This window comes from Lagenorhynchus albirostris, chromosome 6 (assembly GCF_949774975.1).
Source record: "Lagenorhynchus albirostris chromosome 6, mLagAlb1.1, whole genome shotgun sequence".
Taxonomy (NCBI): Eukaryota; Metazoa; Chordata; class Mammalia; order Artiodactyla; family Delphinidae; genus Lagenorhynchus; species Lagenorhynchus albirostris.
The window spans coordinates 86,142,644-86,157,801 of NC_083100.1; the positions used below are offsets into that span (position 1 = coordinate 86,142,644).

The 15,158-nt window shown below is 38.1% G+C and overlaps 1 protein-coding gene across 1 annotated transcript in view; it reads right to left on the bottom strand.

Annotated features, from left to right (window-relative positions):
• Positions 1 to 871: 871 nt before the first annotated feature.
• Positions 872 to 15,158, bottom strand: part of ARHGAP15 (Rho GTPase activating protein 15) — a 621,527-nt gene continuing 607,240 nt past the window's right edge. Inside the window, exon 14 of the mRNA XM_060151513.1 lies at positions 872 to 1,184. Coding sequence (XP_060007496.1) covers positions 1,001 to 1,184 — 184 coding nt within the window. The 3' untranslated portion in view covers positions 872 to 1,000. The remainder of the gene's footprint in view (positions 1,185 to 15,158) is intronic.

Below are 15,158 nucleotides of genomic sequence, written 5' to 3' on the forward strand. Positions count from 1 at the left end.
ATCAAAATTGCAGGGCACTAATTTTGCTTCTAATTTATAAGACAGTATGTTTATGGGACTGCAAATAGTATATGTAAAAAAACATATCCAGGGCTTCCCTTGTGGCGCAGTGGTTGAGAGTCCGCCTGCCGATGCAGGGGACACGGGTTCGTACCCCGGTCCGGGAGGATCCCACATGCCGTGGAGCGGCTGGGACCGTGAGCCATGGCCGCTGAGCCAGCGCGTCCGGAGCTTGTGCTCTGCAATGGGAGAGGCCACAACAGTGAGAGGCCCCCGCGTACCGCAAAAACAAAACAAAACAAAACATATCCAATGGCAAATGTTTTGAACTGCCATTTTTCTTCAGAAAAAATGCCATTCAACATGTATTTGTAAATTTCAGCATCTAGCGCCAAGGATAGCTGGACTAGATTTACGCTTAACGAAAAGGTTCTTGAAAGAGGAAATATGTCTATTTTGGTTGAGATCCTGATTTCCTTTGTTCTATTTAAAAAGTATTCATTTCTGCCTTCTCCCGTCTTTTGGTTCTACTCGTGTACCCGTGGGCGTATGGGCAGAGGCCTGAGGCAGCCAGGGTAGTGAAGAGGCTCACCTGTGTGGACACATACCCACACTCTCAATCACACTCACACTCACACTCACTCACATGTCTGCACATACACAACCACACATCCGATGCCCGGGAGTCGAATTAAGGCTAGTTTTGGATATATGCTGTCCTCTGAACAATATTCTATAGCATGGAGCATGCATAATGTAGGCCTAGAAGTGCTGGAATGCACAACACTGAAGGGGTTAATGTAGAACACATATAGGCAAATACTGTCAACTATTTTATTCAAATGTTTGGAACTTAAACACAAAATCATCATTAAGTTTTTACAAAATGAGGCATCTGTCTCTTGAATGGAAAAAAATATTTCAGAAATATGTTTACAGAAACGTAAAAATATGAGGCCTCGAGACAGATGTGAACATACTCAGTAACCCGTCTTGTCTGTCAGTCTTCCTCCAAGCCAAAGATCTTACTGTACTCGCTCAGCATGAGCTCGGCGATCTGGTTCTGGTACACCATGTGCACCGCCATGTTCCCTGTCTCGTTTTCAGCTCGCAGAAGGGTGGGTCCAAATACAATCCCTAGGCTTTGCGTGGACATGAGGTTCTTGGATGCCTCGGCCACTATCCTATGGAGACAGAGAGAAAAAAAAGACCCATTGGAGTTTGAATAAAATTGTGGCTACTTTTGAATTATAAAGTTCTGTGCTCTTGAATCCTTTTTCTTTGTTAAATTTCAACTTAAAGAAGGAGAATAAGGGCAAGTGATTGGCTTTGGCAAAACACAGAATGCAACACAAGCAAAAAAAAAAAAAAAAATTCAGGTTCCAGAAATACTACTAGACCACAGCATTATTTAATCTTCTACTCTGTGTGCTTTACTGTATGGAAATAGAACCTATGACTTTTGGGGGGAGGATTCTATCCCCATAATACCTGGCCATTGTGGGTGCTTAATAAATGTTTGTGGAATGAATGAATGAATAAATTAGCAAAAATGAGAAAAATTACTGTGGAGAGTTAACAAGATTCAACCTGTGAAGTGGTTATAGTCAATGGAGGAAACATGCACAGAATATATAAGAAGCCAAACACACAAAAAATAGAACAATAGATACATAATTCATGATGGAAGGACCGAAAAAATAATTAAGTTTTTAGTGATTAGCATGAGTAAAGCATTCCTGACAAATGCTAATTGCAATATGTTTTGTAGAGAGGGTAGGTTCTGGGACATTTAGGTGTATAACAAAATTCTAAGTGTCCCCACCCATTTTACTCAATTTAGCTCACATCTCAATAAAATGCAGAAGACTGTAGCATTTGCACAGGAGAAGAGTCCCACTGGAATCAAAGAAATGTTTGCTTATGTGAGGACTGTGGAGAGCTGGAATACCAATGAAACATTAGGATGTGGTTTTATTACTGGTAATGTCTTGCCTGCTTCAACACGGGACTCTTAAAAAGAAAATAAAGCCCCCTCCTATCAATTGAGACTTTAAAATTAAAAAAAATAATGCTTATTCTCACCATTAAAACCCCCTTGGTTTTATATTAAAATTAGGTTTTAGTGATGTTAGGGAAATAGGGAGAGCACATGGAAGGACAGGGTGCTAAGAAATACTGTACTCTGCATTCCTGCAGAACACCGACCCAAGGGAAATATAAGCTCAGAGGATAAAGTGGGGCAAAAGAATACTTTACTGCAAGGCAGTGGGGCATCCAGTCTCAGAGCCCACTGGGGCACTGGTTGAGCTCTAGCGGACTCTGTGTTTGGTCTGTGTGGGCCTACCTAGTTCCCACTCAGAGGAGGCAGGAGGAAGGAAGACTTGCTCTCTTTCCATTTTTCCACAAACCCAGATCTCTGACATACCATTTCGGTGACCAAGAGCCCATGCCTTCTCTCTCCTGAAAGAGACTGAGAAGGGCCAAAGCCTTCAGTTTGTGATTCCCCACAAGATGTCAGCAAGATGTCATTGACCTGATCAATATCAGTAGTAATCAAGCAAAATCAAGTATTATTCTAAGCAATTTTATTTATTTATTGGCCGCAGAGGCATGCGGGATCTTAGTTCCCTGACCAGGGATCAAACCCGCACCCCTATTCCACAGTGGAGGTGCAGAGTCCTAAGCACTGGACCGCCAGGGAAGTCCCTATTATTTATTTTTTATTTAATTTGATTTTTAAATTGAAATATAGTTGATTTTATTCTAAGCAATTTTTGGGTCTCATTTAACTTCATAACAATCCCATGAGGTAGTATCTATTATTTAAGCCCTTTTGACAAACGAGAAGACTGAGGCCAAGAGCGGCAAAGTACCTGATATCACACAGAGCTGAGGCTCAGACCCAGGCAGGTGGGTTGCAGCTCCCGTGGAAACATCATTGCCCTGGGGTGTGTTATGGCTCCTATGCTTAATAACTGGGCTGACATGTCACTGTACCATCTTCCACATGGTTATTGGTCCTTCCATAAGGGGGTCTGGAGTTTTATTCCTCACAGTAGCATTGTGATTGACAGCCTGGTTACAATGGATTTATTGTGGGGAAAATTACTCTTAAACTTGGACTGAATATTCAAGATATTCTGCCTCCCATTTTCACTTTTCTTCTCCTTCAAATGGAAAGCATTTGTACCTGTGCGTAATGTTGGCATGACTACGTTTCTGGAAGGGATTCTCACATTTAAAGTATCAGTGAGTTATCAGAGACTTCAAGTTTAGAGTTTCCTTTGGAATGTAAGAAACTGTGCCCCTTTGCTACTACATTTACCAAAAGTCTGTAGAATGAGTTTAAAACACTCTCCTAACCTGGAGTAGGCACAAATGGAGTGGGGCTTTGCTTCTCTTTAATACACCTATTTACCTTGGCTTAAAGTCTCTCTTGAGCCTCTCCCAGACCTCTTGATTATAAAAATCACTTGTATGATCCATTGTGAAGGAAGACAGTTTTTCTCTTTTGGATTTAAAGTAATACCTTTTTGGGATGCTAACTCATTCATTGACTACGCCACAATAATAATTTAAAATTTTGTTAAACAAATATGGAGAGAGATAACATAAGTGATCAATTAATTAACTATTAGGTAAAAGTTGCTTTAAAAACATTACCCATAGGTAGCAAAGGTCTAGGCTGATAAGAATTATCTATCAGAGAACAGGGCTCAGAAGGCATGGGGCATGAAGAAGGTAAAATTAAAAGCAAAAGTCTAGGGATTCCCTGGTGGCGCAGTGGTTGAGAGTCCGCCTGCCGATGCAGGGAACGCGGGTTCTTGCCCCGGTCCGGGAAGATCCCGCATGCCGCGGAGCTGCTGGGCCCGTGAGCCATGGCCGCTGGGCCTGCGCGTCTGGAGCTTGTGTTCCACAACGGGAGAGGCCACAACAGTGAGAGGCCCGCGTACCGCAAAAAAAAAAAAAAAAAAAAAAAAAAAAGCAAAAGCCTATTTAAGTATGAAGGTGAATGGCTGATATAGGGCCAACAGGGGAGAAGAAGAACATTAGGACCTGGAGTCCAGGGAGACTGAAAGGGGAAAGGGGTGACCTCAAGACAGATTGATGATGGGAGATATAGTTTCCTAGTTAATAATGGCTATAATTTCAGTCAATAGCAGGAACAATGAGATTTGGGGTATAGCTGGGAACCAGAATTGTGTCAAACTCAAGGTGAGGCTAGAAATCAAGGGACGTCCAAAAGCTGATTATTGGAAGGGACAGTTGTGGCTGTCATTATTGGAGATTATGGGGGTAGAAGCTGGAAGAGGTCTAGGCTATCTGGAGGAACTGGTGTGACTGGAGGGGTCTCCAGGGCATACAGGAAAGATATAGCTGGTGGGACTTGAGCTGTGAGAGGAGAAAAAGAAGGCTGAAATGGGACGAGATTATTTTTTAATTTTCCCAGTGTTCTTTATATTTTTCCTGCTCAGCAAAAGTCCTGATCTGAGAATCCAGAGGGACCAAATCTAGAGGAAAGCAAGGCTGAGTTTCAATGGAGTGAAGAGTAGGAGGCTACAGTGGGCTGTCAGAGCCCCCTCTGGGAAAGGATTCGCTCTTGGCCAGTGGATCATGGGAGAGGACTCCTGTAATGGATTTCTGCCAAGTCATCGGTTTCCTAAATTTCCCATGGACAAGTGTTCACTTTGAGCTCTTCTGCGTGTGTAAATGTGGAACATTCATGCCATCTAAACCTGTGTTATTTGTGTCCATTTCTCTTCACACTCTCCATGTGACTTTAATAAAACCAGTTTTAACTAATGGGTGCTTTCAAGTAATCTTGTTACATGTAGATTTTACCAAATAACACTTAGTGTTGTATTCTTGTTATATTTGCATTACTGCAGGTTAAATTTTCTTAGCAGCTTGGAATTTTTTCCAAGTTGGGAAAATTAAGTTACTTGCAATAACTTTTAGAAAAATCAAATGTAGTTAAGAAAGAATGTTAAGAAAATGTGGATATGTATTATACAGAATGCATGCTTTCTTGCCTATTCTCTGTTACAAAACATGTGCTTGTGTGTGTGTGTGTGTGTATGTATTTCATTGGCAATTTATGTTCTGAATATCAACCAACCAGTAGTTGGTATATTGAGAAATCAATCAAAATCTTTAGGTTAGAAAATGCTGAGGGTGAAGACTATTTTGGGGTCGAAGTCACCAACTACCGAACTATATGATTCATGTAGATAGACAAAAATATTCTCACATCAACATTCACATTAGATTAAACCCCTTTATAGTAAAGAGTGGTGATAGATATTTCTAGCAAAGAAGGCTCCCAAACTGGGGATGTCTGGAAAATGTATTCATGCTGTTATAGACTTCACTATTCAAATGTGAACTTACTTACGCTGTACCTCAACAGACTCTTAAATAGTTAAGTGGTTGATTTAGGACCACATAAGTAGTCAACCACAATGTCAAAATACAGCTAGAATACAATCCTACGAAATTATTCAAATCTCAGTTTTTTACCTCAGATCAATGGGTGTCATAATTTCCACTCTCACTATGGGGACTATCTGGGCATTGCAAGTGTCATTATTTCTGAAGGCTTCAACTAGTAAAACATATGTAGAGGAGAAATAGAGGCTATCGAAAGAAATAAAAGCCCTGCATGGAAAAAAATGCAATCTAGTATGTAAGATGGAAAGCTCTCAAAAACAGTAAGTTGTACTTCCAGTAGTTTAAAATGCAGTTGAGTTGTATTATTGGAGGGGAGGATCTGATTCAGAAACCAAATACATTTTTACTATGGGTTTGGCAGTACTTCCAAGACAGCTTTCACTAAAGTGAGTTCTGCAAAACACCATCTCTGTGACATACTTCACAAAAATAGCAATCTGGAGTAAGAAAGTTTTGGAGAAAATTATATGCCATTTTTCTTTCTTGGAAATTTACAATGCACAATAGCATAATAAAGGCTCTGACAAGTCCTGCAGAAAACTAACCCTGTTCATCTTTGTGTAACTCTTGTGCTCCCTAACTTACTTGCACGTTGTGGATCCTCTTTCTTGAGAGACAATAAACAGCATAGATTAAGAAATGTTACTTCTAGTGTGCTTTGCTAAGGATCTACTAAGTCTGAAACATTATGGATTTTACCCTCCTACGCCACCCAGGCTTCAGAACTCCATAGCAGCTAATTCAAAGAGGTCAGATTGTGGTCATTTCTGGCAAGTTCCACCCCTCTGGTAGGGCTTAGATTTCATCTGGCCTTAAACTCCATGACAGTGTTGTAAATTTTGAGCTACAATTTAACCTGTTTTCAGCAAAGAAATGAAAGAAGCTCCCTTTTTAGGACAAAACAAAGGCCAAAAGGCAAAAGACCACATCTGAATGAGAAAGGTGAGTGCAGAGACATGGTTGAGAGATTACCATACAGTAAATTGATGGATGGTAAGAAGGTGCAAAAACATTTAGATCTTAGATCAATATTTGGAAATTCTTCTACATGTTTGTTTACTCACCATTAGATTACTCCCAAGAAATCCTTATAGCAAAGATATGTGATTTGCAGCCACAAGAAGAGCTCAAAGTTTAGTGCCTGTGAATGCTTGACTAATAGGAAAAATACCCCAAACTGCAACTCTTTGGAAAAAGGCTATTTATTAACACTGCTTAGTTTAAAATAGCCTGACAAAAATAATTATGATTTTATGAATTTCTTCACAAAATAGCACTTGATATGTGTTCATTTTAAAAGAAACTCTTATACCGCTAAGTAAATTCAAGTTTATAAAATCTTGAAGTGGGTAAGAATTCATTTTTCTGGCAAGAGATCAAAAAGGTGATATACAGTTTACAGCATAAGAAGGAAAAGAAATACCAGAGCTACTTTTTGTTGGGCCCAAATGGACGGAGCAATGATCCATCAATTTTAGATTATTTTAGAAACAATCTATAATCCAGAGCTATAGATGCTGGACCCCAGGCAAAAAAAAATCCTCAGAGCCTTATGCTGGGTAAGTTTTTCCAAAAGTGAGCTGAATTGCTAACTCAAAGGAATTTCTTAGTTGCTTAAAGTCACAGCCAAATGATTCAAAATGAAAGAGAGATTTACTAGAAAACTAAAAATTAATGCTGAATTAAGAAGACCAAAGCATTTAATAATAGTCCAGCTCCAAACAGATATAAGGATGCAAACTTCCTTTTAAGTTTGTGCTTTGCTGTTACCATAGTGACTTGCAAAGCAAGTCGAAAGCCACATAATTGCCTACAGAACAAGCCTCAGGTTATTGGAGGTGTACTAAAAATATTCCCTTCCCTATCTCTGGATTGCTGTGATTTTCCAACAGACATAACTTTAGGATGGTTTAACTTGAATGGGGAAAGTGCGGTGGTAAACGTACTTTTGCCATCAGGTCACACTTGCAAAATACGGCTCATCCACTGTATGTGAAATGTTAATTGTGACTTTGACCATTTCAGTGAAGAGAGGCTGTTAAATATAGAATAAATTTTCAATGTGCTCAACTTATGTTTCCTATGTGCTATAACTACTTTGGGGGGGGGGTTCCATGCTAACCATATGCTTGCCTACTCTCAATTTGCACAAACTATACTGCTGTCTACACTGGCCTTTTAATTTTTTTTTAAAGATTGGGGACTTAGCAGGAATTCTACCTTCTCCCTTAAAGTCATGGCTGTATGCTAGAAAATTTTTCAAATATTGCAAAAGCAGAAGAGCATTCAGAAATGTTTTTGCATTTAATACTAATGTAGTTCGAGGCAGTGATTCACTGGTGATTCAGTCATTTTTTATATGCAAATTTATAAATTAATTGATCTAAACTAATTGTAAAGTCTTCAATTTTATACTTAAATATCATATTATTGTTTTCCAAAGTAAGCAAAAAACTATCCTCCTAAAAAGGAATTACTGCTATATTCTGACATTTTTGCTTTTAAATTATCTTTAAAGCTATGTGTATGTAATTCTTTCAAAGCACATCATGGAAAAGGTACTTTATATGGCAGTCGCACATTCACAGGTAACATGGCCTTATTCTTTGCATTTATTGAGTACCCTCTTTGCATTGATTTCATTGCAAAAGACTGAAACATTTTCAATTATTCACTTGTTTCATATTTATATTGATTGGCCATTACAGGGAGAGTCTAATGTATCTTTAAAGCAATATTCAGAACAGTAAGATAGGAGGAGTGATAAAATAAAAAAAAGTGACTAGCCCATAGACTTCAAAATGGCTTATTTCTGGTTGGAATATGTATTCTATAAGGTGATAACAACCATGGATAAAATGGGATATCATAGCCAAAGCCCTTACATAGTAGATAATATCAAAAGGAACACTAACAGTAGTCACTATTTGTTGAATATCTTTTATGTATTAATCACTGTGCTTCAAATATATCACAATTTTCAAAGGTAGACTTAAAAATCAGCTTTAATTTCTTTTGTTATGATTATAAAGTAATACATTCTATTAGAATTTGAAAATTTAGTAAAGAAAAAACCACACCAGCAACTGTGAACAGTAACTCAAGGTACCCATTATTCATTCATAAAAATCTGTTACTCAGTAGACCTGCTATTACTCAACACCTGCTAGGTGCCTGACGCTGTTCTGGATGTTGAGGATGGTGCAGTGAGTAAAACAAAATCCCTGCCCATATGCAGCATACAATCTAGTGGGGGAACCAGACAACGAACAATACACTAATCAGTATACGGTGTGATTTCAGGCACTGAGGTACTTCAAGAAAAACTAAGAGAAGTGGTGGTTCTTCCACTGACCCTGGGAGCCTTTTAAAAGTTTCTCCTGGCCTAGAATCCATCCCCAGAGATCCTTCTTTACCAAGAATGAGTGGAGCCTGGCTGGCTGTAGATAATACAGCCCCTAGATTATTCCACTGTGTAGAGAGGTGGAAAGTGCACATGTGGCAGACAAGGTGCTCAGAAGTTCTTTCTAAGGAAGGGACGCTGGGGCAGAGAGCAGCTTATGTGCACACACCAAGGGAAGGAAAACGCCAGGCAGGGAAAAGTAGGTAGAAAGCCCCAGTGGTGAAGTTGGGCTGGGTGGTTCTAGGAATAGAGAAGAGGAGAGTGAGGCAGAGAAGGTAGGAGATGCTGTGGGCGGACTCATGGGCCTTGGTAAGGATTTAGGACTTAATTCTAACAGTGATGGGAATTCAACCTTGGGTTTTGAGCAAGAGAATAACACTGCCAGCATTTAATATAAATGTATAAGTAATTTATTTACATACATATTCAAGAAAATACTTTCTATATAATTTTGTATTCACCGTTTTTCACTTCTATCATGAGCACTTCCCATGTTTTATATAAGTAGTATATATTTTTTACTCATTATCTTATATGGGACAGAATGGGCTGTACCCTATGATTTCTTAGTATAAGTGAAATTGATGTATTAAAAAATCTTTTTGTACTCTTTCTCCACATTTTGGAGTATTTCTTTAGGCAGTGGTTTCCAAATGGGGCAACTACCCACTCCCACTCCCCCTATTAGGCATTTGCAATGTCTGGAGACATTTCTGATTGTCATGACTGGGCGGGGTGGGAGAGTTGAGTTGCTATGGTATCTAGTGGGTACAGGCAAAGGATGCTGCTAAACATTCTACAATGCACAGGACAGTCCCCCAAACAAAGAATTTATCCAGCCCAAAATGTCAATAGTGTTGCTGTTGAGAAACCCTGCCTCAGGGTAAAATAGTAGAAATGTAACAATTAGATTGATGGTTCTGAAACTTTACCATGCATGAGAGTAATTTGGAAACCATATGAAACACAAGTTTGCTGAACTTCACCTTCAGATTTTTGGTTCAGCACCTCTGGAGAAGGACTTGAGGATATGCATTTGTCACAAGTTCCTAGAGGTGATACAACTGGTCCCGGGACCACACTTTGAGAACTTGTGCTAGATTAAGATCTTGGTTCTCTTTTATTAAAATATGATAACGTGGGATACGTAACATGACAACCCATAGTCCTGTTAGCATTATTATCACTTGGTTTTATTCTTTTTAAAATAATTGCTAACTTGATAGGTGAAAAATGATTGTCATTGTTTGAATTTAGGATTCTTTGAAGTTAGGTAATGGGGAAGAAGTTAAGAAAAGAACAGCCATGTGGATTTTTTCTTCTGTGAACAATTGTTCATATCACCTGCCTTTTTCCTATTGAGAGCATATCATTTTATTTGTTTTCTTAATCCACTTACTTATTTTGTATAACAAAACTAACACACAGTCTTTAACAGTGTGCTAATCAGGAGTATGTAGAATAAAAAGGTAAAATACTCTGGTTTTCTAGTCAAACTCCTTCATGATAACTCTAATTAACAGATGGGTGTTCCTTCTGGATGCTTTTCTATCTATCCATCTACCTATCTATCTATATATATATTTTTTCTTTTTAAAAAAGTACATAATATGGTACAATTTGCTTTATTTCCCCTTAACTATATATCATGGGAATCTTTCCAAGTCAGTACATATAAAAATACCTCACCCTTTAAAAAAAATGTTGTTACATTTCATAATATGGAAATAATTTATTTAACCATTCCCCTGCTGATGGACTTTTAGGTTGCTTCTAATTTTTTGCTGTTACAGACAATGCTACAATGAACATCCTTGTACATATAGATTTGTGAGTTTTTTATGTATTAAGATGCATAATACTTCATTACTTTTGTTGTACTTATATTCTCCCAATTCTTTTTTTCCTTAATTTTGTTTATTTAAATTTTGTGTGGTCACATCTAGCACTCTTTCTTTTGGAATTTCTATCATTGTTTTTGTTATTATAAAATTCATCCATTTAAATAAATCAGATAAATGTCATTAATATTTTTTCCTAACTTTAAAAAATGATTTCATTTCATATCCTCTAATTCATCTCAGTATATTTTACTGTTTGAAATGTGATGGTAATCTCAATCTTCTTTTTCTTCAAAAGCTAGCTGATTCCCCCAACCACATTTCTTGAATAAATTTCCATTCTCCATTGATTTGTGATGCTACCTTCCTACAACTCACAGACACACACACCTGGTATTTTTACTCTGTGGATGATTTCTGTGTGTATTCTTAGCTAGTACTTTGCTGTTTAAATCATGATAACTTTAATATACATTAGGAATCTTCCCATTTTTTTTCTTTTTCAGATGGGAAGGAAAATGTTCAGATGGACAAAAGGAGCCTGAGAAAGATTGAATAATTTGATCAACACCATGTAGTTAAGTGGCAGTAGCACCTAGATGAAGATGCAGATCTTTATTACTCTGGGAGATAGATATTCTTTCCACAAATAACTAAGACTCAAGAATTTGGGGTTTGAAATCAAGGGGTTTCTTAATGTTGAGACCTGAGGCCTGAGGCAGACGTGGAAGAGAAGTGAGTCAGAAAGTTGGCACAAGTCTTGGGTGACATAGTTTGATTTTTTAATCACCTAACTCACATCCAAGGATATATTTATAAGGATGAGAAGGATGTTCAGGTGGAAGAAAAACCAAATTAATACATATTGTCTTTTTCTCCAGAATCACACAGTGTTTTAAACTTCTGAGAGCATTCACTTCTCACTGTGAAAAGAAACGCACTATTTGTGAGATTGGTTGAGAGTTTCAGCTATTGTTTCCCTTAGCTGTTTTCTCTTAAGCTTTAAAATGGTTTTAGCCATTCAGATTTGACCTTGTCCGCAGTAAAAGAAGTCTTAATTTTTACTCCCTGAGCTCTGTTGATCTACCAATAACCATGGATAATATCACCATCCTGGGAAGACACTGCCCTGGATTTAGGGGAGAAAGGCTAGGAAATGTATTACATGTTGGGAGTATTTTTAGAAAAGAAAAAAAAAATATATAAGACTGTTTATTATTCTTTACTTGGAATTTGTCCAATAAGGCAGTTAAAACACTAGTATGTGCTAGTAACATTTTATATAGAACATTGGGGGTGTGCGTGTATCAGCATTAATTAGGCCAAGCAGAATAAGGCACCTAATTATAAGACATTAGTGGAAAATACAGAACTTAAATATTTGCCTTGTGATGTTAGATAAAACTAAAAGGAATACTATCAATATGCAAAGTCAGGATTCATCAACCTCTTTTTTTTTTTTTTTTAATTTCTTTTCACATAGGTGAAGAGAACAGCTATTTCGCTAAGGGCAACTATCAAATCTTCAGCAGGTTTCTAGAAAATTGTTTCCTTATTTAAAAGGTCCCAGAATAGCTGAAAGAGAATCACTTGTAGTTTGGGTGTCAGCATTCATTCGTCCACACTTAATTTTACTTTCTGAGGAAAAACAAGCTTTAGATGTTTCTCACAGTGACTTGACTCTGAGAGGCTGCACAAATAGAGGCTCCAGGGTGAAGGTGTGAAGCAGAGGGACAGGCTCCTCAGTGACACAGGGCAGGGACTGATGGTGTTTTGGTTTGGAAAAAAGAACAATTAGGGAAGCCACGATGACTGAAAGCAAAAAGCCATGATATGGAAGAAAAAGTCTATTTTCCTCTAGTAAATCCAGTTCCTGGAATTGGCCCAGAGACAAATTTCACCTCCATACGACGAATTAGAGTTATGAAAATAGACTAGACTCCTTCAAAAGATTCACAGTTATTATAGAAAATTTAGAAAATGTAGTTGAGTCAAAATAGAAACTAAAAATCCCTGATAAGTCCATCACTTAGATATTACTATTATTAATATTTGGTATAGATTTTTCCAAGTGTATACTAGAAAAAGAGGGGGACTATCTATCAAGGTTATTAAACATTCTGCACTTAAAAAGAACATGAGTTCCCCATCAGGAGGCATTCAGAGATGTTCCAGATTCCCGTATTGAATGGCAAAGTGAATGACATTTAAAGTGTGGTTTGGTTTGGGCTTCCAGATTAATGACGAAAGAATGAACATTCTGGGAAAGTCAAACTATCGTTAGAGATGAGGTGGGATAATATATACTAACTGAGGTTTCTTCCCCACCCTTCCTAATGCCTCTTTCTTTTCTCCAAGATTCAATCAGCAGCATTTTGTCTTCAGTGGAGGGATGGTACAACAGAAAAGCAGAGAAAGTGCTTTGGATTTTTGTAAGCTAGGGCATTTGAATTGAAAAGGACTCGGCCTAAGTGCCCTGGACTCAGAGTTGCAACGATGGCTTAACCAACAGAATGGAAGGTAGATCAAGAGCCAGGCTGCCCTGCTGCCAGACAAGAGAAAGATTTCTCTGGATCGGTAGAAAGAGAGTTAAAAAGAGAGCTGAGACTTTGGTGAGGTCCCATGAATGCGGCCCAATCCTGAGTCCTTCTTATCCCCCTTCCCTGGGGATGCGGGCTGTTGGAAGGTTTGAGGATTCTGAGATGAGATAGACCCATATTCCCCTCCTTGGGGAAAACCTAGGGTTATAAAAAAATTCCAGACTTCCTCATGTTCAGTGTATCAGGAATAAAGACAGATTACCGCACGGTGTATCTACGCAAGGGTGGCATAAGATAACTCCACAGTGTCTGTCTGACCAGTGACTGAAACCAAGACCTGGAATTGGAAGTTGGGGATGATGACAGAAAACCAGAAGGAAATGAAGACAAGCCAGGACAGGTGACAAAAGCCAGACACTTACTACCCTGCTTATCTGCTTTACTACCTTTCTCTAGTAGAATGTAAACGTCTTAAGGACCAGGACTTTATCTGTTTTTGTTTAGTGCTGTATTCCTAGACCCAGATTAGTGTTTGGCACATAGTACTAGGTGCTCAGTAAATACTTATTGAAATACTGTATAAACGGATGCTCTCCCTGCCCCCCACCAAATGCTGAGGCCATACGTAGCCCTCCAGAACTAGAAAGGATCCAGGAAAATGTCTAGAAGTGTCTAGAAGACACTCTGAACTGACTAAATTTAAATCATTTTGATGAATAGGGCTCACAGGGGAAATTAGTTTCAATTGTGGCACAATATTTACATTTCTGGCATACCTGAGTTTCATACCTACTCCGAGATGATGAGAACACGAAGGCAGAGATGAACAGAGATACTATTTCTTGACAGCTAGTTAAGGGCCTGTAAGTGTGCAGGTTGCCTTTCCTTCCCATGTATTATCTGACAATGAGATTCTAACATGTACCCAGTTTGAACAAAACTGGTGAGAGGAGTTTAGAATAAAATGTAATTTTTATCTGGTTTATACTATGGATGGTTGAAGTGAAAGATAGTGACATCATTTTTCTTGGCCATCTAAAATCTGACCATCAAATTCTATTTTAGGTAAAATGCTTGATGTATCTGCAGAAATATAAACCCCTTCAAAATGTTTATAATACTTGGCTTAAAGATAGAAACTATTTGTTTTGCTTTTACACACATGAATTTATAATCTGTAGTGTGGTGGAGAAATAAATTGTACCAGCTTCTGCATCTGTCCTTGTACATATGGACGTCAGGCTAACTCATGAGTCTATTGTTCAGCACACACCTCTGTAATCACCTGTTATGACTCAAATCTAGACCTTTTTGTGCCTCTCTCAAGTTCCATCTGCTGTTATCCATGCTGAGTTTTCATTCTTGCACATACATTTTATCATAATATTATATGTTAGTCATAAAGTATAATAATAGAGATAAGAGGGATTTTGAATTTAAAACATTGTAAAATGTGCTATAATTATTAAATATTAAAAAATTACTTCTTTCCCACCAGAACTAAACCATGTGATTTGTGTGCTTTTAGTGAGTAAGGGGTGAGACTATAGGTAACCTAAGCTATTTTTAAGTGTATATGAACCAAGCATAAATTAAATAAAGTGACACCAAGGCTGAAATAATGTAAGCAAGCACCAAGTGAAACACTGCAGTGAATTCAAATTAGAGTAGTGTTGCTACTGACAGTTCCCCTATCCTGACAGGCTGACTTAATCTGGCATCAGGAAGGAAGAGAACAGGATAAAGACAGAGAGAAGGATAAATAGAGAAATGAAGATTATTTTTAGTGTGATCATGACCAGGCCATTCATATTTCTCCTATAGCCTGGAACCAATCTTATACTTATTGGAAGGTGTGACCTTTAAATAGTCCTTACTTGCAAAACGACAAATATTCTAGAAGCTCGGTGTTAGCTTGTG